The sequence below is a fragment of the Puma concolor genome, chromosome E1 (genome assembly GCF_028749965.1).
Source record: "Puma concolor isolate L17-30 chromosome E1, mPumCon1.1.hap2, whole genome shotgun sequence".
Classification (NCBI taxonomy): domain Eukaryota; kingdom Metazoa; phylum Chordata; class Mammalia; order Carnivora; family Felidae; genus Puma; species Puma concolor.
In genome coordinates, this window is record NC_141680.1 from 41,932,210 (window position 1) to 41,954,284 (window position 22,075).

At 55.8% G+C, this 22,075-nt stretch overlaps 2 protein-coding genes across 3 annotated transcripts; both read right to left on the bottom strand.

Moving 5' to 3' along the window:
• Positions 1–352: 352 nt before the first annotated feature.
• KRT35 (keratin 35) lies at positions 353–8,632 on the bottom strand. Its single transcript, XM_086687301.1, has 9 exons — positions 8,510–8,632; positions 5,068–5,141; positions 3,814–4,594; positions 2,872–2,954; positions 2,520–2,676; positions 2,232–2,393; positions 1,794–1,919; positions 1,146–1,366; positions 353–856 (listed from the first exon to the last, which is right to left on the bottom strand). Exons 3-9 carry the CDS (start codon positions 4,282–4,284, stop codon positions 709–711), a joined length of 1,368 nt encoding a protein of 455 aa, XP_086543427.1. The 5' UTR covers positions 4,285–4,594; positions 5,068–5,141; positions 8,510–8,632; the 3' UTR covers positions 353–708.
• A 1,743-nt stretch (positions 8,633–10,375) lies between these two features.
• On the bottom strand, positions 10,376–18,571 carry KRT36 (keratin 36). Of its 2 annotated transcripts, XM_086687299.1 has the most exons (9): positions 17,138–18,571; positions 16,109–16,541; positions 13,718–15,369; positions 12,909–12,991; positions 12,489–12,645; positions 11,794–11,955; positions 11,556–11,681; positions 11,158–11,378; positions 10,376–10,772 (listed from the first exon to the last, which is right to left on the bottom strand). In XM_086687299.1, exons 3-9 carry the CDS (start codon positions 14,174–14,176, stop codon positions 10,577–10,579), a joined length of 1,404 nt encoding a protein of 467 aa, XP_086543425.1. In that variant the 5' UTR covers positions 14,177–15,369; positions 16,109–16,541; positions 17,138–18,571; the 3' UTR covers positions 10,376–10,576. The 2 variants fall into 2 exon arrangements, with proteins under 2 accessions (XP_086543425.1, XP_025773457.2); XM_025917672.2 differs by lacking the exon at positions 17,138–18,571 and having other exon boundaries at positions 16,109–16,643.
• Between the last annotated feature and the right edge of the window lie 3,504 nt (positions 18,572–22,075).

Consider the following 22,075-nt stretch of genomic DNA (forward strand, 5'->3'; position numbering starts at 1 on the left):
TTATGAGAACCCCAGACATGAAATGAAAAGCAGCCTAAGATGCTTCACACCGCACTGGCCTCGGCTTTATCCTCCCTCCTCTGGGATGTAGTCTCCTGAATAGACTAAGAAGGGTAGTGGGAAGGGGCTGGTAACACGGGTCACCACATCAGAACCTTGGAGAAGCGTCTTCTTCATCAGGAAAGCGGAGCAGCTGAGCAAGAAACCCCACTTTACACCCTTATCCACCCCAAACAGGGTCACAGGGGCCCTGTCATCCCCAGGGTCATACATGGTCAAACAGCCCTATTTGTCAGCCCAGGGGTCAGCCCTCTTCACCCAGCAGAGACACAAAACAACGATACCAATGTGGTGCCAGTCAGGCGTCGAGAGCCAAAGCAAATGCACTTTATTATTCTGCCCACACAAGCCCTCTATTGCATTTCAGAACCCACTAAAAGAGCGCCCAGAAGGAAAACCTGACCCAGGAGGCAGCCTGAGAACAGAGAGCCTGGCTGGCACCCATTGAAATGATGAGGAGTTGAGGCTTTCGGGGGTGACCAGCCTTAATGACAGGCTTTGAGAGACTTTGAGGCATGTATTTGCAGTGAGACCGCACAGGGCCAGGCCCCAGGGCCCTGGGCTCCGCACAGAGAGAGGGGATTGGGCTTTAGGGTTAGGGTTGAAAAGAGGCCAAGCCTAAGCCCTGGAGACAATGGCCAGTCACTCTCAGAACCGGCCCCCCGGGCAGGGCACACAGATGGGGCGGGGGCTGCAGGTTGTGCGAACAGCGCCCGGACCACAGGAGGCCGCAGGAAGACAGGGGAGGCAGGCCTTGGAAGGCGAGTGGTCAGGAGCACACGGGTTACAGGGCAGCCTAAGAGGAAGAAAATGTTCCAATTACTATGATTTCCCAGTTGCTGTTTTCAGTAACTCAGAGCACCTTAAAAATCACCTAGTCCTACCCCCCGGTTTTATCAATGGGGAGACAGAGTCCCAGAGAGAAAAAGGACTTGCCAGGGTCACGTGATGGATTTGTAATATGACCAGAACTAAAGCCCCAGGGCTCCCGACTCCAAATACCGGGCCCTTCCCAGGCACCGTGCCGTCTCCCCAGATTTTGCAGACTGCATTCGGAAGACAGGGGAGCCTGCGGCGCCACTCACTTGCAGTCCTCGCTCTCCAGCAGGCCCCGGTACGTGTTGATCTCGCCCTCCAGCCGGGCCCGCACGTCCAGCAGCACCTGGTACTCCTGGTTCTGCCGCTCCAGGTCAGCCCGGATCTCGGCCAACTGGGCCTCCACGTTGCTGATCAGGCACTGCATCTGGGCCAGCTGGGCGCTGTAGCGCGCCTCGGTCTCCGCCAGGGTGGATTCCAAAGCATCTCTCTGTGAGGACAAGGATTGGGGAGGGAAGACAAAGGTGGGAGGTCCGAGAAGGAGCAGGGAATCACTTTGAGCCAAGATGCACCACCACTGGGCATCTCATTTGAGATAGCCAATGAGCCCCCGTAGCCCCCCTGATCTGGAGAGTAGCTCCCCTATTAACAACACCTCCGAGTAACTGACAATTACTCAGAATGAATCTACAAGAGCTGCTGCCGGGACATGTCGGTTGCTATAGGTCTCCTGTGTTTTACCTCTGGGACATTTGTGAATGGGGGCTGGGACCTCATTCCCTCTACACAGAAAGTCCCTGATGCTTAAGACCTTGAACCCCTGGAGCCTGCCTGTGTGTTCAGAGCATGGAAGCCCAGGGGGCTCATGTGCTGCCGGGTTTGGTCCCCCAGCAGCCTTGCTCAAGGCCCGGGCTCACCATGCTCTGCTGGGCCTGCAGCTCGATCTCCAGGGCGTTGACCGTGCGTCTCAGCTCGATGATCTCCGCCTGGCAGGACTGCAGCTGCTCCGAGCTGGACACCACCTGCTGGTTCAGCTCCTCCGTCTGAAACATACACACACAGGACCTGGTCAGGAACATCGGGACTCAGCTTCGTGAAGAGGTCTACAGAGGCCACACAGAATCACGAGCCAAGAAGGACCTTCCAGAACACCAGTCCATCCCCTTCATTTCATCCCCATTTCAGTAACGTCCCTGAGGACATTATTGCTTAGAGGACAGCAACCTGCCCAACGTGCATAGTGAGGTCGAAACAGAGCTGGGGCTCAGACTCAACTTCTTCGTTCAGAGCCCCAAGGTCAATTCTGTTTGACCCACCTTGTGTCTCCGTTGCACTGACTGTTTCCAGGCACGTACCTGGGTGTTGAACCATTCTTCAGCATCACGGCGGTTATTCTCCACCAGGGTCTCATACTGGCATCTCATCTCATCCAGAACACGGTTCAGGTCAACAGGCGGGGCAGCGTCCACCTCGACATTGAGCCGGTCACCAAGCTGGCACCGAAGTGAGTTCACTTCCTGTGGCACAGATCAGGGTCGGCACTAACTTTCCCAGCTGGCTGCCTCACTCACCCTCCTCCCCTGTGCCTACCTGCTCCCGATGTTCACCTTCTTCCCCATGCCCACCTCCTCCCCTGTGCTCACCTCCTCGTGGTTCTTCTTGAGGCACAGCAGCTCCTCCTTCAGGGACTCCACCTGGGCCTCCAGGTCGGCCTTGCACAGGGTCAGATCGTCCAGGATCCTGCGCAGGCCGTTCATGTCTGACTCCACCAGCTGCCGCATGGACAGCTCCGTCTCGTACCTGGCAGGCGCATAACAGGGTGCCTGAAGCTACGTCTCCTTTTATGTCCAAGTCAGATCCCACCCCAGACTGGCCTGGTTCTGTGTGTCCCATCTTAATGCCTCAGCGACTTTAGTGCGGCCAAAACCCTGAGTCCTGGCCTCACCCATGTCTATTTCTACCAGCCCCCCGCCGAGGAGCCAGCAGAACACTCACTTGGTTCTGAAGTCGTCTGCGGCCAGCTTGGCGTTGTCTATCTGCACCACGAGCCTGGCGTTCTCTGCCTTGGTGCACAGGGTCTGGGGCAATAGAGAAGTGACATCAGGGCAAGGAAGGACATTCTGTCAGCTGGAGCTCCCCAAAGCTGCCAAGGGCCACCTCCGGAGGGAGTCAGCCGTCCCGGGACTCCCGGCAACTGAGGCTCCTTGAAGGCTTATTACGGGCACGCAGAGGGGGTCAGAGAAGGAAGCCTCGGCAGCCTCTGAGACCCGTAACCTGGCTTGGACAGGGGCAGATGGGGAAAGGCTCCAGCAAAGACTGGCATGGTGGCTGCCTCTTGTCTTCCTGTCTCCAGACCACTGGGGGCTCAGGGTGGGTCATGAACAACAGCGTAGTCTGTGATTCCTTGGTCACAAATGGTCCCTCCCAGGAGGCAGCTGGGACTTTCAGGGGATGTGGGCTGGACAAGAAGGAAACATCTGACAGGCCCTTTCTTCCCTGAGTTCTTTATAGAAAACCTGATGTGCACCAAACAAATCAAGTCCAAGCCCCTCACCTTAAAAAAAAAAAAAAAAAAAAAAAAAAAAATGAAGAAATTAAAACTCAAAGAGGTAGGCCATGCTAGCAAAGGTTACACAGTCCGTCAGTTCACGGAGCCTGCGTTCAAACTCTGGCTCCACCAACTGCCAGCTGGACCACCCAGAATAAGTCACTTAACCAGCCTCAGCTTCAGTTGTTCTCTTCTGTAAAATGGGCTAACGATACCTCTCTCATCAGATGACAGGGAGGAGCAAATGAGGCCACAGATGTGAACATGCCCTGCGACCTCTCTCAAGTACCCCGTGGGAGCAGGGCTACCGCCACAGCTACTCTGGCTTCCCCGTCCAGTGCTGGTGACAGCAGACTCCCGGGCAGCCAAAGCCACTCTGGACGTCTCACCTTCTTCTGGAGTTCCTCGATGGTCCGGAAGTAGGACTGGTAGTCGGGGCACAGGTAGGGCACCTGCTGCTCACACCACTCCCGGATGCGGCTCTCCAGGCTGGCGTTGTCCCGCTCCAGCTGGCGCACCTTCTCCAGGTAGCTGGCCAGGCGGTCGTTCAGGGACTGCATGGTCTCCTTCTCGCTGCCGGCGAGGACGCCTTCCCCGAACCAGCCCCCGCCCACGCTGGAGCTGGTGGCAAAGCCTCCGTACGGGAGGCAGAGAGCGGGCAGGCAGCTGGCCGCCCTGCAGCCGCTCTGGCCCAGCCCCACGGAGCACGCAGAGAAGCTCCGGGCCCCGGGGGAGAGGCTGGGGAGCTTGCAGGAGCCACTGGAGTACATTGCGGACACGCGAGCAGAGCCCCCGCCGGCCGCTCCCGGGCCCTTGAGAGACCCCGAAGAGAAGCTGGCCTTCAAGCACTTGGAAGCCATTGACCTCAGCTGCCCAGACACGAGCGATCGGTCTTCGAGGCCAGGCGCCCCCCCAGTGTGGACAAGCAGCCCTTCACCCCGCGTTTATATCTCTGCCCCAGTGGGCGTTGGCCTTTACAAAGGGTTTTCTCCTCATTAAAGTTAATACCACTTTCTAGAAGAACCCCTCATTACCCTGTTATTTAGCTTCCCGTGAACGTTTTCCGGCCTCGTAAATCGGGAGCCCCGTTGAACTGGTGGCCACGACGAGACGTCTCCTCCGCCCCATGTTGCCGGGAAGACCAAGTATCCGTCAGTTCTTCAAAGGGGCCTGTCATCCGAGCCCAGACCTCATCAGCCTCCGCCTTAGGAGGTGTGGGAACCCACAGCCACGATCTTGACTTTCTCCAGCATTATCTCCTTTTATTGGCCCAAGGGAGTAGAGGAGGCCTCTGGGTTGGCCCCTGGGTGTTGGAAAAGCAAGCCCGGCTGTTGCAGGAAACAAAGACCTCGTGCCCAAGGAGACACAGAAGGCTCTAGAATGGCCCAAAAATGTGGCAATGGTGACCAACTATCCCAGTTTCCTCAGGACTGTTCTTGATTTAGTGCTAAAAGCCCCATATCTCTGAGAACCCGTCAGTCCCCTGCAAAATGGGAGAGTTGGTCACCCCGGACAGAGCAGAGCCTTGGGGTGAGACCCCCACTCCCTCCGTCACCAGGAAATATGGCCGGTTGTATAGCCCTACCATCAGCCAAAACAACTAGAGGTCAGCCTACTGAGCGCCTGTCCATGGTCACACTTACCATGTGTAGGAAGGTATGTCTTCCCACACCCCAGCCAAAAAGTGGAGAAGCCTTTCTTGCTGGCTGCCTCGGGACTGAGGGGGAGAACGGAGACATGATTCACAGACCTCGTCAGAAGACACAGTCGGATCTTCAGAGTTTTATCTCTGCTGCAGGAGCTGTCTGGACTGATGTCCAGAAAGCTTGACTAAGGGTGGAGTGTATTTTTCCAGAACGTCCCATCTGCCAAGCGAGTGAGGCCTGGGAGAGGGTCTGGGAGCCGAGCCAGAGGGCAGGCGGAGCCCTGTGGGATTTGCCTTCCAGTCTGCCCTGCAGTTCGGGGCCCTGCCGACTCTTCTGGAGACACTTTTCACCTTCCCATCGGGAGAACGGCCGTGAGCTGAGCACCAGCAGCCTTCCCTGTACATGGTCTCGCTTCACCCCCATGTTGCCCTGTGAGCCCAGGCTTGTCATCCCCACCTCAGAGCTGAGGAACCCAAGACCCAGGGATGATAAGAGCTTGCCAAAGTGCCACCACCTAGTGACCGTCAGAGCCAAGATGCCCTCTCCACCACACCACCCGCCTCCGCCTCTGCTGGGAACCCCTCCCGGGCTGCCAGGTACGGCTGGGCTCTGCAAAGGACAGAAAGAACGAATAGTGTGGGCTCCACAAGGGGATGACCAATAGGCTCTGGTGTCCCAGGAGAAGCAGTTCAGAAGCATGTGAACTCTGCGGGTTCCAATCCCAGTCCCAACATGTACCAACCGTGTGCTTGAATTTCTCCCCATCTCTCTCTGTTTCCTCCTCTGTAAAGTGGCAAGAAGATAACAACACCTACTTCCTAGGGCTGCTCTGAGGATTAAAAAGCAGAAACAGCACCTGCTCACGGGAAGTGCTCGGGGAACGCCAACCGCTGTGATGGGCGGAGTCTTGCTGTGCTCAGACTGACAAGCTAAGAAGCTGTCACTAGGGAGTGTAGATGGGCTCTGAACACCTAGGCCACCATCCCATAGGCCAGGTGCATGCGTTTGGGGGCCCTCAGATATAGAACTCTTGTGAGTCACCATGCCCTTCCCACACCCAGGAGCCTGGTGTGACCAGCACCCGCCCAGCACAGTTCCAGGGCCAGTTGGCTGCCTCACCTTCTCCTCCCTGGAAATCCATGCCTCAGTGCAAAGGACGCGGCTGAGCTAAGAGCCTGGATGAGCCTCCTCTGGTGTTCGGATCTCCCATTCATATGAGCACAGGGCTCCACCCCAGCCCTGCTAAGCCTCCTGTGCTCTGGGCTCAAGGGCCACCCTGGATCCACAGGGCCCAGAGAAGCCACAGCAACAAAGGCCTGGGAAGCCCCATGCTGTTTATACCTGTGACCCCTGGGGGGGGGGGGGGCGGCGGTCACATGGGTTCCTAGAAAGGGCTCCACACCTGTGCTGCCCGGAACGGGTTTGCCTCCCCGACACAGCCCTGTTAAAGGCAAGGCTGATGGCACTTAGTTCCTGCCAGGCCCCATGCTGAGCTCTCTCCAAGCATTCTCTCATTCATTGCTCACAACAGTCTCATGAGATTGGCATCGCCAGTATCCCCCATTTAGTAGATGAGTAAACTGAGACTTGGAATGTTTCAGAAGCCTACCCCGCTCCAGCCCACCTTTGCCCTCCTGGCTCTGAACGCCCATGGCAGTGACTGGTGGTTGATCTGCTGGCCCTCCCTTCACTGATACCCTCCAGTTGTCTTGTGTTTGAGCCGTGTGTTCCCAGGGAGACTGTTTTGGGGGCAAAGACAGACCTCCTACTTCTTTTGAAATCTCTATAGTTCAAGCATGGAGCTAGGCTCCCAGATGTCTCAGAATGAAAGAATAAATGAAAGGAAGAATGAATGAATGAATGAATGAATGAGTGAATGAATGCTTGGCCCATGGTAAGTTGTGCTAAGTGAGAAAGAAAGGAAAGGATTTTGAGAGAAAAGGAACATTAAGAAAGGGGGCAGGGGGGGATAAGGAAGGGAGGGGGAAAAAAGTGGGTAGGGAGCTGGGAGGGAAAAAACACTTCCAAAGTCAGACTTACTATCCCTACTGTTATAGATGAGGAAACTGAGGCTCAGAGATTGGGCAGCTCTGTGTAGGGGAGCAGCACTGCCCAGACTGACACTAACAAAGTGTTCTCTGGGCCAAAAGCCATTCTGCCAAAGGGAGACAGGCCCATAAGCCTAATCTGTGGCTAAAAATTCTTGATAAGTTTTTTTAGATAATTTTATAAGACATATAAGTAATATTTTTAAAGCTATGAAGTAGCCTCTAAATCATTCTGGTCTATTTCCATTCTTCCTCAGCAATTCTTTTTACTAAAACGAAATAATGACCTAGAATGCCTTATCAGCAAGAACCAATCTTGTTAGTAAGTATCCTAATTACTTTTCGGACAGGACCTGTGCACCCCGCCAAGGTAGGGTCTGTGCTGTCCCCAGAACATGCCGTGGGTGCACTTGGCCATACTTTAAAATACCTTTGCCCTCCTCCTTCCTGCTCTGCCCATCCTTCAAAGCTTCCATTAATTCCAAATCTCCCCTAAACCCCCAGCTCTCAATGACCTCTCCCCATCCTGAGGACCCGAGAGCCTGCCCCACACCCACACCCGCCATGCCTGGTGCTGCATGGAGCGCAGGCGGCTGTCTCCCCAGCTGGACCATCAGCTTCTTGAGGACTGGAGGGCCCGTGACCCACCGTTTGATCCAGCTGCTTCCCCCGCACCCCCTCTTCTCCCTGGATGTTCCCCTGCATTAGCACTTGTTTCATGCATGAGGTGTTGGTTGATTAATTGATTGGAGCATGAGAAAGATAGCCAGATAGCAGCTCTGCAAGGATAAACAAGATGAGAACCACCTTGAAATAAAGGATTATGTTCACTCTGGAGGAATTTGATAAAATGTAATGTGTGATATCATCTCTCCCTTGGTGTCAAAAAAGAGCAATGACATAGGAGTCAAAAGGCCTGCAAGGGTGTCCTGTCGGCCCTTTACTGTGCCAGTGCCGGTCCCCAGCAGTGCTGAGCAAAAGTGCTGAGTTCTGGTTTCCACAGCAGTTAGTGATTTAAACTGGAACACAGTTAAGTGTGAGTGTGAGGTCGAGGATAGGAGGGGTTCCTTAACCAGTGCAGATACTCTGAAATTTCTTTTTTTTTTTAATTTTTTTAATGTTTATTCATTTTGGAGAGAGAGAGAAAGAGACAGAGCCCAAGCGGGGGAGGAGCAGAGAGAGAGGGAAACACAGAATACGAAGTAGGCTCCAGGCTCTGAGCTGTCAGCACCGAGCCCAACGCAGGGCTTGAACCCACCAACTCGAGATAATGACCTGAGTCGAAGTCCGACGCTTAACGGGTGTTATCAGTCAGGTTTCTCCAGAGAAACAGAACCAATAGGATGGAAAGAAAGAAAAAAAAAAATATATATATATATATATGGACTCACGTAGTTGTGGAGAGGCTTGCAAATCTGAGATCCGTAGGACAGGCTGGCAGCTGGAAACTCAGCAGGATCTCTGTGTTACACTCTTGGACTGAGCCACCCAGGCGCCCTGATGCTCTGAAATGTCATAAACAGCTAGACAACGTTATATAAAGAAAGTGCCTACAGGGGCACCTGGGTGGCTCAGTCAGTTAAGCAACTGACTCTTTTTTTTTTTTTTTAATGTTTAATTTTGAGAGAGAGAGAGAGAGAGAGAGACAGAGCGTGAGCAGGGGAGGGGCAGAGAGAGACAGAGACACAGAACCCGAAGCAGGCCCCAGGCTCTGAGCTGTCAGCACAAAGCCCAACACGGGGCTCGAATTCACCAATCGTGAGATCATGACCTGAGCCAAAGTCGGACGCTTAACCGACTGAGCCCCCCAGGTGCCCCAGTGACTGACTCTTGATTTCCGCTCAGGTCATGATCATGTGGTTGTGGGATTGAGCCCGCATTAGGCCCCTCACTGAGGGTGGAGACTGCTTGGGATTCTGTCTCTCCCTCTCTCTCTCTCTCTCTCTCTCTGTTCCTCACCCACTCGTGTTCTCTCTCTCTCTCTCTCAAAATAAACAAATAAACTTTACAAAAAGAAGAAAAGAAAGCACCTACAGCCACACAGGGCAGTCTGAGTGCCTGAGATGAGGCTGTGAGTGCACCCCATAAGCTGTAGAGGGCGCACATAAAGGGGACATGCTGTACGACAGAGTGAGGCGCTGACGGTGTGATTATTTGCCAGGATACACGACCCGGTGTGGTCTGTCTGCCTGCAATAGCAGGGCAGCTCGAGCGGTGGCCAGAACAGAGGGCTCAGTCCACCTCCTGCTCCCTGGCCGTCTCCACACACCAGCAAGCAGGGCTGGGATGTGCTCTGTGCACACCCTGCGGCCCACCGTCTCCAGAGCCTCAGGCCAGAGCAGGGAGTGGCAGACATCAGCCCCCAGAGCAGGAGCATGGAGTACCGGGGAAGCGGGGCCTGACCAGTAGGTAGCAATGATTCAGGTTGGGTGGAGGTGGGGAGAGACACTACGAGCTGGGAAGAGGACCAGAGTCAGAATCAGAATAGCTGGACGATGGCCTCTTCTCTGCCACTCACTGCTGTGTGGCCTAAGGAAAGTCACTGTCCACTCTGGGCCTGTCTTCTCAACTAAAGAAAAAATCAGGGGGACAAAGAAGACATGGGGCCCTCAGACTTCTCACAGGCCATGCGTCTCTGACCAGAGTGGCGTCCAGGGCCCGGCACCATTAGGCTGGATGCCCAGAAGGGCAGAGCTCAGCCAGTAGACTTTGGGGCACTCTGACCTCTGCCCCACAGAGAGGTTCCCTCCCACCTGCTCTGTGTTTCACCCCCCACACTTCACTGTCCCTGTTGCCCTTCATTCAGCCCTATATCCAGGTCTGGGGACAGAGGGTCACCTGGCCCTCCTGCCTTCATCTTCCAGCTCCCCTCCCCGAAGTGGTCTGCCCAGGCTGGCTGCCTGCCATTTGCCTCTCCCTGGTTGGTCCCTCTCCCAAACTGGCACCAGTATTAGGCCTGAGGGTGGGCCAACAGGTCAGTGGAAGCTGGACTAAGGAGGAGAAGCTAAAGGGAAGGACAGGGACCACCAGATCCAGGCAGGGTGACCAAGGAGGGCTGGCTTGGGAGCCTTTGCAGGGCCACCAGGTGGGTACCCATGGGCAGGGCTGAAGCTGTTATTAAATATCTTTAATCACCCTGTCACTTCCTACCACTCAGACCCAGAGAAGACAGACGTGAAACCAAAGCGCACAACTTTACTGTGACCCTTGACCAAACATCCCCACTAACTAACCTCATAAGAATAGACAGAGTCACGTTTGCAATGCCAAGAGAACACACTTTATTGGGTAGAATTCCAGGGGAACCTAGTTTTGCATAAAAGCAGTTAAGTCCAGAAACACAATATAAGAAGTCATTTTGGTAGAAAAAAAATCTGCTGAGCGGGGAGCCCCTCTAGGGAATGGAGGGGGGGTCATTTAGAGCCAGGAGCCACAGGGGTGTCCCTCCGGGGGGCTGGCTACAGTGGGCAGGGCTGCAGGTGCTCCCTGGAGGAGACGACCTTCCCGTCTCTGATCTCCTCGGTGATGGTGCGGATCTGGGTGCTGACCTGGGGAGCCGGGCCGCAGGGCACAGCCGGAGCACAGGGCACAGTCGAGACGTAAGGTACCCTAACGGAAGGCTTGCATTCTGTGGCACAAGGGTGGGCAGGCAGCCTGAAGAAATGAAATCATATCAGAGTGCATTTGGCATCGGGGCATGGGACTGAGATTCACGTTAAGCGGATTTAGAGGATAGAGTACAGGTTTAGGATGACAACAACCGATGGCTTCGGTGCCTCTGAAACCCCCCAAGGGCTGCAGGGGGGAAGACGAGGAACTCCCAGCTAAGCACCATGGTGGGAAGGCACTGTGGGGGGAAGGGGGGGTGCAGCTTGTGCCCCTGTAATGACCAAGCTGGGACAAGAAGGGATCTCAAGGGAGAGGTTTTGGATCAATCGCTGTCATCCACTGCAGACTGACACCCTCTCTGAGGCACTGAGGGCTGGTCCCCGGGAGCCCTGTCCCCACGCCTGGCTCTCTGGGGCTCACAGCCACTCACTTGCAGTCCTCGCCCTCCAGCAGGCGGCGGTAGGTGGCAATCTCCGACTCCAGCCGGGCCTTGACGTCCAGCAGCACCTGGTACTCCTGGTTCTGCCGCTCCAGGTCACAGCGGATCTCGGCCAACTGGGCCTCCACGTTGCTGATCAGGCACTGCATCTGGGCCAGCTGGGAGCTGTAGCGCGCCTCGGTCTCCGCCAGGGTGGATTCCAGGGAGTTCCTCTGGAAGGGGAAAGAGGAAGAGCCGCCAGTGGAAGGGAGTCCCAACCAGAGACCCTGTAGCCCTGGGTATGTGCATATCCTGTGTGATCACGCCCCATCATGAGCCCGCACGCTGAGGCTGGGGGGTCAGGGCTTTGCCAGGAGCTGTGGCCAGTGACTGGGGCAGAAGCCACCCACCATGCTGTGCTGGGCCTGCAGCTCGATCTCCAGGGCATTGACCGTGCGTCTCAGCTCGATGATCTCCGTCTGGCAACACTGCAGCTGCTCCGAGCTGGACATCACCTGCTGGTTCAGCTCCTCGGTCTGAGGGCCCAGAGCATGGTCAGACCAAGTGAAGCTACTTTAAAGGGGAACCCCCTGCCCCGGGAGCTGGTGCCTGCCCCCTGCCGCCCCAGCCCAGCGGCCCCAGCCCCACCTGGGTGTTGAACCAGGCCTCCACGTCTCGACGGTTATTCTCCACCAGGGCCTCATACTGACATCTCATATCATCAAGAATCTTGTTGAGATCCACCGGGGGGGCAGCATCCACCTCCACGTTCAGTCGGTCCCCAAGTTGGCAACGGAGTGTGTTGACTTCCTGCAGAGGGGAAGCAGGATGGCACACGGTTGGGAAAAGGGTGCCGGATTGAGGGTTCCAGTGGCTGGATTCAAACCTTCCTCCCGCAGGTGCCGGCTGGGTAACGTTAGCATATCAACTTCTCTGAGCCTCGGTCGCCTCACGGACACACACCTGCCTCCTCTGGGGATTTGGGAGGGTAGGGTGACATGAGGCAAACATCAGGCAAATAGAATAAATGTTATCAGGCGCTAGCATCCAGAGGGAGATCTCGTGTCACGGGCAGGAGTGTGGGATCTGTGTGACCTTAGGCACGTGACTGAACCCCTCCGTGCCTCGTTTTTCTCATCCGTAAAATGGGATCATTGTGAGGACGAAATGAAGCGAGAACAAAATGCAAAGTGTTTCCAACAGCTCCGGGCACACAGTGTGATGTCAACAAATGTCAGCTGGAGCTCCTGGGGGGGTAGCTGTCACAGTTGTTAGCCCCAAGGGTCACCGGGGGCTCCCTGCCGGGTGGGAAACTCCGGAAAGTCACACGACACGAGCCTCACCTCCTCGTGGTTCTTCTTGAGGCACAGCAGCTCCTCCTTCAGGGACTCCACCTGGGCCTCCAGGTCGGCCTTGCACAGGGTCAGCTCGTCCAGGATCCTGCGCAGGCCGTTGGTGTCGGCCTCCACCAGCTGCCGCATGGACAGCTCCGTCTCGTACCTGCACACACACACACAACCCTGCTGGGTCTGCAGCGAAGGAGCCACGCACAGGCAGGGTCCCCCGCCCTCCGTCAGCTGCGGTGGCTGATTTGGGGTCAGCAGCACGCTGGGCGTTTCCTTTGACCCGGAAGGGATCCAGGGCCTGTGCCGTATTCCCGCTTACGGTTCGGTCTGGCCTCACTCCCACCTCCCCAGCTCCCAAGGCCGGAGGGCAGAGGCGAAGGAAGACACAACGGACCTTCCCCGATGAGGCCCACTCACTTGGTCCGGAAGTCGTCGGCAGCCAGCTTGGCGTTGTCAATCTGCAGGACTAGCCTGGCGTTCTCAGCCTTGGTCAGCAGGATCTGGGGAACAAGGGGCGTCCCGGGAGCTAGGAAAGGCCCAGCTCACAGAGGGCATGCTTCTAAGTACCACCGGCACCTTCAGCATGCCCAGCCCCGAGTCCTGAGCCCTGAGCCCAGACATGGAAGGAGCATCAGTCCCAGGAAGGGCATCACTAGAAGTAGGCCCCAGAATGGCACGGCGGGAGGCCTCAGGCTGAGGTGCAAAGATCCAAGCCAACCCGGATTCAGATCCTGCATCTCACACTCACAGGCTGTGCGATCTCGGGCAAGTTTGCTGAACCTCCCGGATACTTAACTTCTGCCTCTGTTAAATGGGCCCAGTAATACCCATCTCTCCAAGGTGAGATCTCCAAGGTGAGTATTACCCATCTCTCCAAGTAATCTAACAGATGGGAAAGCATCGGGCGCTGTGCCTGCATTTGGTAGAGGCTGGGTACATGTTATTGCCCTTCCTATAGCTAAGACAGCCAGGGGAGGAGAGGGATGGCTGGCATAGATGCACTTAGCAAGAGACTCACAGAGAGGTCTGGGTCCCCCCCTGCCCCCCGCCCCAGAAAACCAGAACCCCCAGAGAAAATCTTGCCCTGAACAGAGAATTCCCTAAGAGGTCCTAAGAATTCTCATCCGTCTGTAGTCCCTTGGAATGAGACAGGACCCTCCCCCCCCACCACCACCCCACTCCCAGCCAGGGCTGGGGATGCTGGGGAGGGGCCAGGTCCCCATTACCTTCTGCTGGAGGTCCTCGATGGTCTTGAAATACGACTGGTAGTCTGGGCAGATGTACGGGATCTGAGACTCATACCACTCCCGGATCCTGGTCTCCAGCTCTGCGTTCTCCCGCTCCAGCTGGCGCACCTTCTCCAGGTAGTTGGCCAGGCGGTCGTTCAGGAACTGCATGGTCTCCTTCTCGTTGCCATTGAAGGCGCCTTCGCAGAACCAGCCCCCGCTCCCAACAAAGCCAGAGGGGTAGCAGCCAGCGGCCAGGTAGGAGCCGGGCAAGCAGCTCCCGAGGCTGGAGAGGCCCAGCCTGATGGAGGAGGCAGACCCCACAGCACCAGCAAGACTGGGGACCCTGCAGGAGCCCACAGAGCGGACGGAGGACACCCGAGAGATGCCGCCTGCCATGCCACACAGGCCCTTGACAGACCCAGAGGAGAAGACCGGGGAGCAGACCTGGGTGGCCATGATCCTAGCAGAGGCAGGTCACAGTGAAGCAAGGAGCTCAGGTTCTAGACTCTCAAGGCCTCTCTGGGGTGTTTATATACAGTCTCCATGGGGTGTTGGCGTGTTTCTCTTGGGAAAGCCTATTCCTATTCCAGAAAGCTAATCTCATCAGAATGTGATTTTTCTGCTACCCATCCAGAATTTCTTAGCTTGTAAAAAATTAAAAAAAAAAAAAATTTGAATTTTGTTTGCTAAGTCAGGACTCTCGTGTGTTGTCATTTCCTGTCAGAATATGAATTTTATTGCGTCTTCAAAGTCTTTGCACCAGATCCCATAAATCGGGAGTGGCCTCACAAATGACATTTGGTTCCTGCTCTCTCTGCGTGCCTTCCCCGGAGCAGCCCAGTCTGTCTGCTCGTCACCCCCTGTCCACTTCCCCGGCCTCACAGGTGCTCCCCTGCGCCTGGGCCCCTGGGACGGCTAAAAGAGAAGGACAATTCCCGGAGCTGCTGTGTTCAGGACCCGTAGTCACTTCATTTACACCACACAACAATCCTGGGAGGCAGCCGGTCCTGTCTCCATGGCACCAATGGTGACATGGCAGCGAGTGACAGAGCTTGGAACGGAGACCAGGTCTCCCAGACCCCAAATCCTGTACTCCTGTGTTCCCGCTGCTTCTCTCACACAACCAAAGTCAAGTGCAGGCACCCAGAATCTGGGACCCAGAGACCTAGGTCCAAATGATGGCTCTGCGGATAATCGGTCCTGCCATGTGAGCACATGACTGTGGTGTACTTCAGTGTCCTCATCAGGACAGTGCAGGTCATCAGCCTGCCCTGCCTGCTTCCCACAGATATGAGAAGAGTCAAGAACAGAGGTAAGGAAGGGTATTTTGAAAACCCCTGTGCGCTCTAGAAACACTGCTTACACAGGACAGTCTTTGATGATGGTTTGTGGCTGTGGCCGGCAAAGGATCGCGTGTGTGAGCCCTCCAAGGGGCTGCCCTGGAGGGCAGTGTCCTTTGTGACCCGCAGGTCTCTGAACCTGGGAGAGTAGAATCAGGACCCTGGGCAGCCTCCACCGTCCCCCTAGGCCCTGAGAGACGGCTCAGTGCAGATGACAGGAGATGGTCAATGCAGACGCGTTGGACAGGGAAGGAAACAATGAGAATGAACAAAGCACCGCCAGATAATTAAGCAAGCTGGGAGGAGCACCTGAGAATTTAACCACCAAAAGTAAACTCCGTCTGCCGCCTCACAAAGTGGGATTTCCCAAGGCTCAGGCGACCCGCTCACTCTTCTCCCACACAGACTTGGTTTGCAAGACTGGCGTTTATGGAAGCATTTATGTGATACTGAAGTTGTAATTTAGCAACCTCTTAAAACGCTTTATAAGCTTCTCTCCGAAATTACTCAGGAGGGTTGGCTGTGATGCCCATGCCTCACCCACTTCGGCAGACACCTCGACAGGATGCCTGACAGCGCCCCCCCCCCCACCGGGAGCGGAAAGGGGGACATTAGGCCCCCAGAGCTCTGGATGCCATGGAACCAGGTCCTCACAGCGGCCCCGTCTTCCAGCAGAGCCTAGGATGGGGCTGTCCCTGGGGTTTCTCAACCTCAGCACTGACATCGTAGACTACATAATTCCTTATGGGCGGGGAGGCTTCCGGTACATCGTAAAATGTCAGCAGCGTCCCTGGATTCTATCACCAGATGCCAGTAGCAACCCCCTCCCCCAGTTGTGGCAATCTGAGATGTCCCCAGACACTACCAAATATCCCCTGGGAGGCCAAACCCCCTCCCCAGTTGACAACCACTGATCATCAGGACAGGGGCTCTGACCAGACCTCTTATAAATGCCCCCCTCTGATTTCTAGGACAACTCATGCAGAGTCTGGCTGTCACTGTGGGGCCCACTCAGGCAAGTCCCTAAAGCACCCATGCTTCAACTTACCTTATGTGGGACACAGCGTGCTCTTCCAAGGGCAGCCCTTCCAAGGCCTGGCACGGCTCTTCTCCGGGGCCTCTGGCTGCCAGGCATCTGAAGTTTCTGGGTTTTTTCACCCCTCCGCTGAACGATCCATATCTGAAGATGATTGCAGGTTTCCTTCAGGGCAACCGAGTGGGCAGGTGTCTGATGCTCTGTTCCCATCGCTCCCAGCCTGTGCATCAGGGTGGCCGCCAAGGGCCAGAGTCCAGGCAGGTGTCTCCCAGGCTATGAGGAGAGGCACGTACCTCTCCTGAAGCGGGTGACAAGCGGGTCAGAGAAGGGCTTCTGGTCGCGCTTGGTCCTCTGCCTTTCTCCACGTTGCAAACTGCAAGGCCACCCCTCGGGGGGGAAGTGTGGAGGGGGCTTCACGGGAGCAGATTGCTCTGCTCTCTTCCACCTAGAAGCCGGGGCCATGACAAGATGGAAGTGAGGCCCATGCGGAACAGATGCCCTGCCTGCATCAGGGAAGAGAACCCAGGACTCACAGAGCCACTCGTCTCCCAACACAGCCCCAGGGATCTGCCCACCCCACTCCCCATGGCACCCCAGCCTTAGAGAAAATCCCCCCTGTTCGGCATCAAGTAAACCAGGAGTGCCCATTCATCAGGTTTTATTTCAAAATAGAGTCCATTTCAAGACCATTCTTTCTAACATTAATCTAAAGGAGCGCCTGGGTGGCTCAGTCGGTTAAGCATCTGACTCTTGGTTTCAGCTCAGGTCATGATCTCGCGGTTCATGAGCTCAAGCTCTATATTGGGCTCTGCATTGATGGTGTGGAGCCTGCTTGGTATTCTCTCTCTCCTTCTCTCTGCCCTTCCCCTGCTCCTGCTCTCTTGCTTTCTCTCTCTCTCCTCAAAATAAATAAATACAATACAATACAATACAATACAATACAATACACTGGGCTAAGGGTCAGCGGCCTGGACTCCAAGCCAAGCTCTGCCCCAAACTTCCCAAGTGACCCCCGTCCATTCCGGGCCCCAGAGCCCCAACCTGAACAGGAAGTGCCCAGACAAGGCAAGCTTGAGGCCCTCTTCCATCTCAGACATTATAGGATTTGAGGCCTAGGCATTTCCTGTGGAGGGGGCCAGGAGTCACCTGCACATGTCCGTGACTCATTCACCACCCCCCACAGCCACCATCCTGCTTCTTTGCCACTAGCCTGGAGAATAAAAGAATGGAGAGGTGTTACAGAGATTCCAGCTTATGACATGATTGAGTTTTCTTGTTGTTTTTTTGTTTTTGTTTTTGCAAACCCTCTTGGACCTCAGGCCACCCTTTGCTTCCACGCTTCCACCAGAGCAAAGGCATGGGCTTCCTCGGGGCCTGCCCTGGTAGGCAGAGGCCACACGAACCCACCTCCTGGGGCTGTTCCCCAGAAGCCCCCATTTGGAGGTACAGAGTCACCGGGATGTTGAGCCGGCACCTCGGCACGTCCAGGCTGAAATGACATCTCTGGCCAACTGAGCCAGGGACACGGCTTTGCCAAAGAAGGGGCTCAGAGGGTCTCAGGCTGGCCCACAGGGGCCTGGGGTCTGAACTCAGGCAGACCTGGGTAGTTGAAGCTACCCAGCCACTCTGAGCCTCAGTTTTTCCTGGAGGAACCACAGTCACAGGATTGTGAGAAGTAAACATGCTTGATGAACAGGAACTGGTGTCACAGATTTGAGAGATCAAAACTGTTCTTAGAACCCATATAGCCTAAGCTCCAGCCAAATGCTGTATCCAGGGGCTCAAATCACTCACCCTGGTTTCATGGGATGCAGCCCAGCTGTGCAAGAAAGACAGCTGATCAAAGAGCAGCAGGAGCCCCCTAGACCAGGACCCTCTGGCCTCTGACGAGAAGCTAGCACCTTCCAAAAGCTACCCCCACTTCCTGCCAGCACCGGTGCTGGCTTTAGGGCTACAGAGCTGACAGGATGCTCTCTGCCCACCATGGCCCCAGCTTCAGGGTCAAGGGGAGGAGGGGAGGTGCTGCTGTAGGAACATAAAATGTCCTGGCTTTTCCCAAGCCCACCTTGGAAGGCCACCAAGTTCAAAATCAACCACTGGGTTTGTGGATCCTTTTTTGGTTGAAGAAGAAGAAGAAGAAGAAGAAGAAGAAGAAGAAGAAGGGGTATCTGTTCTCAAATGAGCTTCCATCTGAAAGCCAAGGTTCTCCGTGGGCAAAGACCCAAGAAATCAAGCATGAGTCTGCTGCCCAGCTGATCATTCCCTTCAACATAGAAGGGACTGGGAACGGCCTGTCACAGTGGGCCCGAGGAGGAAAGCAGGGTCCCTCTTTTCCTGCTTCTCGGTGCTGGTGCTATAGTTAGAAGCCAGCCTCCACCATCACATGGAGCCCCAAAGGCATTGGAGGAAGCAGACCATGGACCATGGGGAAGCCAGGTCTCCACAAAAGGGCACAAAAGGAAAAAGGTCACTCAAGAAATATAATCTCTCGGGGCGCCTGGGTGGCGCAGTCGGTTAAGCGTTCGACTTCAGCCAGGTCACGATCTCGCGGTCTGTGGGTTCGAGCCCCGCGTCAGGCTCTGGGCTGATGGCTCAGAGCCTGGAGCCTGTTTCCGATTCTGTGTCTCCCTCTCTCTCTGCCCCTCCCCCGTTCATGCTCTGTCTCTCTCTGTCCCAAAAATAAATAAACGTTGGAAAAAAAAAAATTAAAAAAAAAAAGAAATATAATCTCTCTCTCTCTCTCTCTCTCTCTCTCTCTCTCGGCTTAGGCTTGAGCTTCCTGGTTTTCCTGGTACCTGTTTGATCTTTGACACCCATACACACGGGTCCTGCAGAATTTCTCACTCTAAGAGGCACCTAGGACATGCTGATCCCAAGTCTTCACCTTTTTAGACCCCACCCAGCACCCACCCACCCAGAAACGGGGACACCCACACTGAGCTCCATTTCTTCCCCCCACACAACTGCTTTTTCAATTTACTCAAGCGGCAAAGCACCCGGGATTCCCGGCCCCTCCCAGAAATTTCTGTGCCAAATAACCACATCAAAACCCCAGGCCAACTCTGCTGCCAGCTGTGAGATTCTAGTACAGACGTGCAGTAACAGGTACACGAAGTTGACGGAAGCATTATGGGAGGGGGGGAATCTTTCAATTAAGACATTTTGAGCCACCAATTCGATTTATCCAAAGAATCAGAGAAACGTTGCGCCTTTTTTAGTCTTGACTGGAAGAGACTCAGAGCTGTTCCCAGACCTGCTAAGGGCAGGGCTGCCAGATTTTATTAGCAAACAAAACTGCATACAATATTGGGACATACTTGAACTTGAAATCATTCACTGTCTGTGGTTCCACATTAACTGGGCAAGGCTGCCATCCGGCCCTAGCCAGGCTCAGGACAATCTGGACACACACTGATTGAACAAGGGGGGGGTTGGGGGTTGTCTCTCCCCACTCCCTGGCTGCCCCTCCATAGGACCAGGAGCCCATGCCCTGGGACCTCAGGAGAGCTGACGAGTAGGCCACGGCTCCGGGAAGTGGCTCCTCCTGAGGACCCAGGCCTCTACCGGGCTCCCGGGGACATGGCTTCCCAGCATGCTGCTCCTTGTATGGCCCTGAATCCCCACTGGGCCTGAGCCCCACCCAGATCAGGACTTGAAACCCCCACCTCACCAGCTCCAGAACTCCCCCAGAACTCTCATTCCCCCCAAAACACAAAGGTACTTTCTCTCCCCCTCGGGTGTCATTTGGCAATCGCCCGGGGCTTCTGGATTCTGCTCCAAACTACCCTTGCTTTGGGGGAGGCCCAGAGAGCCACCCCGACCCCAGTCCGCGGCCATACCTCTCTGGTTCTCTCTCACCAGGCTCCGTTCCTGCATCCCAGGACCCACTTCCCTCACCTACAGCCAGCTCTTCCTTCCTGCACAGCTGCGTCGGCTGACAGCTCCCATCTGGAAGAGTCCAGGGCCTCCTGCTCGGATCCACTCAGCCCCTAACTCCCCCCACCCAGCTTTTATGGGAAATTCCAGAGCTGTCACTGCTTTCCCTCAAGTGCCTGGAGAACCTGTGGTTTGTGGGAGACGCGGAGCCAGGCCCAGTGGGAGAAAGAAGCGGTACCTCAGCCTCCCGCGTCCACCAGATTCAGGTACCACTTAACTGAACTACAAAGCAAATTTCCCAAACACCCTGTTTAATTGAGTTCCATCGTCCGCATTCACAGGGCCTGGTGTGCGCTCGGTCTCAGTACTTCCTACTGACGACGGCGCGTCTGCAAAGCACTGTGGGCTCCAGACTGTAATTAACTCGGCTTTATACTGTGGATTCCGCTTGCAAACTAGGCTGAGATCCTTGGTTGAAAGAAGCCACAGACTCATCACGGCCGTTCATAAAAATGGGCCCGAAGAGTGAATACCAGCTCTTGGCCAACTCCCCCGCCCCCTCCCCACCCGCAACAGGAGCCTGTGTGGGTCTGAGGACCCACCCAGCAACCTGATCCTTCCCAAATTCTGCAGAATGGAGTCTGATGTGTGCTCGGCTCGTGCTGGACCCCCCAGAGGAGCTGCTCAAGGGCGTGCCACTCGCATACCCTGCCCCACTCCAGCCACTAAGCCCCAGGAACGCCATCCAATAGGAGGCAGGTCCCCAGGCAGCCCCGAGATGCACGCTGACCCAGGCAGGGAGAGAGGAAGGGCCCCAGCAGCTGACGTGGGAAAGCCGGAACAGCGCATCATCACACGCCATTGACCACAGCCTTCGCGTGACATCCCTCCCTTCTCTTCCCTCAAGCTCCCCTTAGGAGGGACCGTGAGCCTCCTCTTCCCAGAAAGCCCCAGGCACCTTCATCTCACACTCTGAGTCTTTTGTGGACCCTCAAAGGTTACCACCCAAAACAGAAAGACAACAGGCACCCGAGGAGTCTCGGGGCTCAGCCGTGCCCCGTTCACCAGGGCGCCCAGCTGCCCAACACGAGGCCGGGGACTGGCCAAGGCCTGGTGTGGACACCGGACCCAGGTAGGATCAGGTCTAGGGCTCTGTCCCTCCGCCCTGGGTCCCAGCAGGTGGCCGAGAGGAACTGATCTGCTTTCTGGGGTGAGCCTGCCCCCTGCAGGGCCCAGACAGGACACACACCCCCATCAGGGAGGGCAGAAGTTGACTGCCCCGTCCACGGGGCGGAGCCTGAAAGAGAGGGAGGCACCTTTGCCGAGGGTGAGGAGGAAGAGGGCACAGAGGCAGCACAGAAATTAGCCAACTTTGTGCAGCACCTACCGTATGGAGGTGCTTGCCTCGGGAGCCTGACTAGCTCTGAGGCACGGGACGCCACAGGAGCATCGCATGGTTGACGCCTCTATCCCCTAAGCATTGGGGCTTAGACGAGAGCCTTGTTTCTTTCCCTAGAGGCCCGGAACCGAACGCTTGACTTTGGCAAAAGGCCAACCACAGTCTCGGAAAGCACATTGGAACATGGATGCCAGCTCTCTCGATAGGCAGGTCACTTCAGCAGCCTGGGCCTCAGTCTTTAGACATGTAAAATGGGCACAATGGTGCCGACGCATGGGATTGTGACAAAAATGAAATAATGCAAAGGAGCTCCGTAAAGAGTCAGGCACTAGACACACTGTCGCTTTCCCCTTTGTTTTTACCCCGTCTGATTTGGCACCTCTGGCATTCACATGTGATTAGCCACACGCTCATGACCGCAGCCCTGGGAAGCAGGGGTGTGGGCCTGGGGTGGGCGTGGGCACCTAGCAAACTGGGGGAGGGAAATACCAACCCCGCAGGCCTCCCTCAAAGCTGCCCTCCCTCAAATGGCCGCCCCCTACAGATGACAGGGGGAAAAACTGAGTCCTGGATGGAAAGGGCGGATTCCCAGCCCGCACACCACACTACCGAGGTGACCACCTTCTCCCGGTTCAGGAAGGCTCCGGGGTTGGCTTTGACGGCCCCTCCTGGGCTTCCCTCTCTGGCTTCCCTGGGACTCCCGA

Excerpts from the sequence above, each read along its gene's own strand:
- KRT35 (XM_086687301.1), bottom strand. The coding sequence starts at position 4,284 with ATGGCTTCCAAGTGCTTGAAGGCCAGCTTCTCTTCGGGGTCTCTCAAG. Across the intron at positions 2,677-2,871 it reads GCAGACGACTTCAGAACCAA|GTACGAGACGGAGCTGTCCA; the intron begins GTGAGTGTTCTG and ends TGCGCCTGCCAG. Across the intron at positions 1,920-2,231 it reads AAGAATGGTTCAACACCCAG|ACGGAGGAGCTGAACCAGCA; the intron begins GTACGTGCCTGG and ends TGTATGTTTCAG.
- KRT36 (XM_086687299.1), bottom strand. The coding sequence starts at position 14,176 with ATGGCCACCCAGGTCTGCTCCCCGGTCTTCTCCTCTGGGTCTGTCAAG. Across the intron at positions 11,379-11,555 it reads TGCAGGCCCAGCACAGCATG|AGGAACTCCCTGGAATCCAC; the intron begins GTGGGTGGCTTC and ends TTCCCCTTCCAG. Across the intron at positions 10,773-11,157 it reads CTGGAGGGCGAGGACTGCAA|GCTGCCTGCCCACCCTTGTG; the intron begins GTGAGTGGCTGT and ends TCATTTCTTCAG.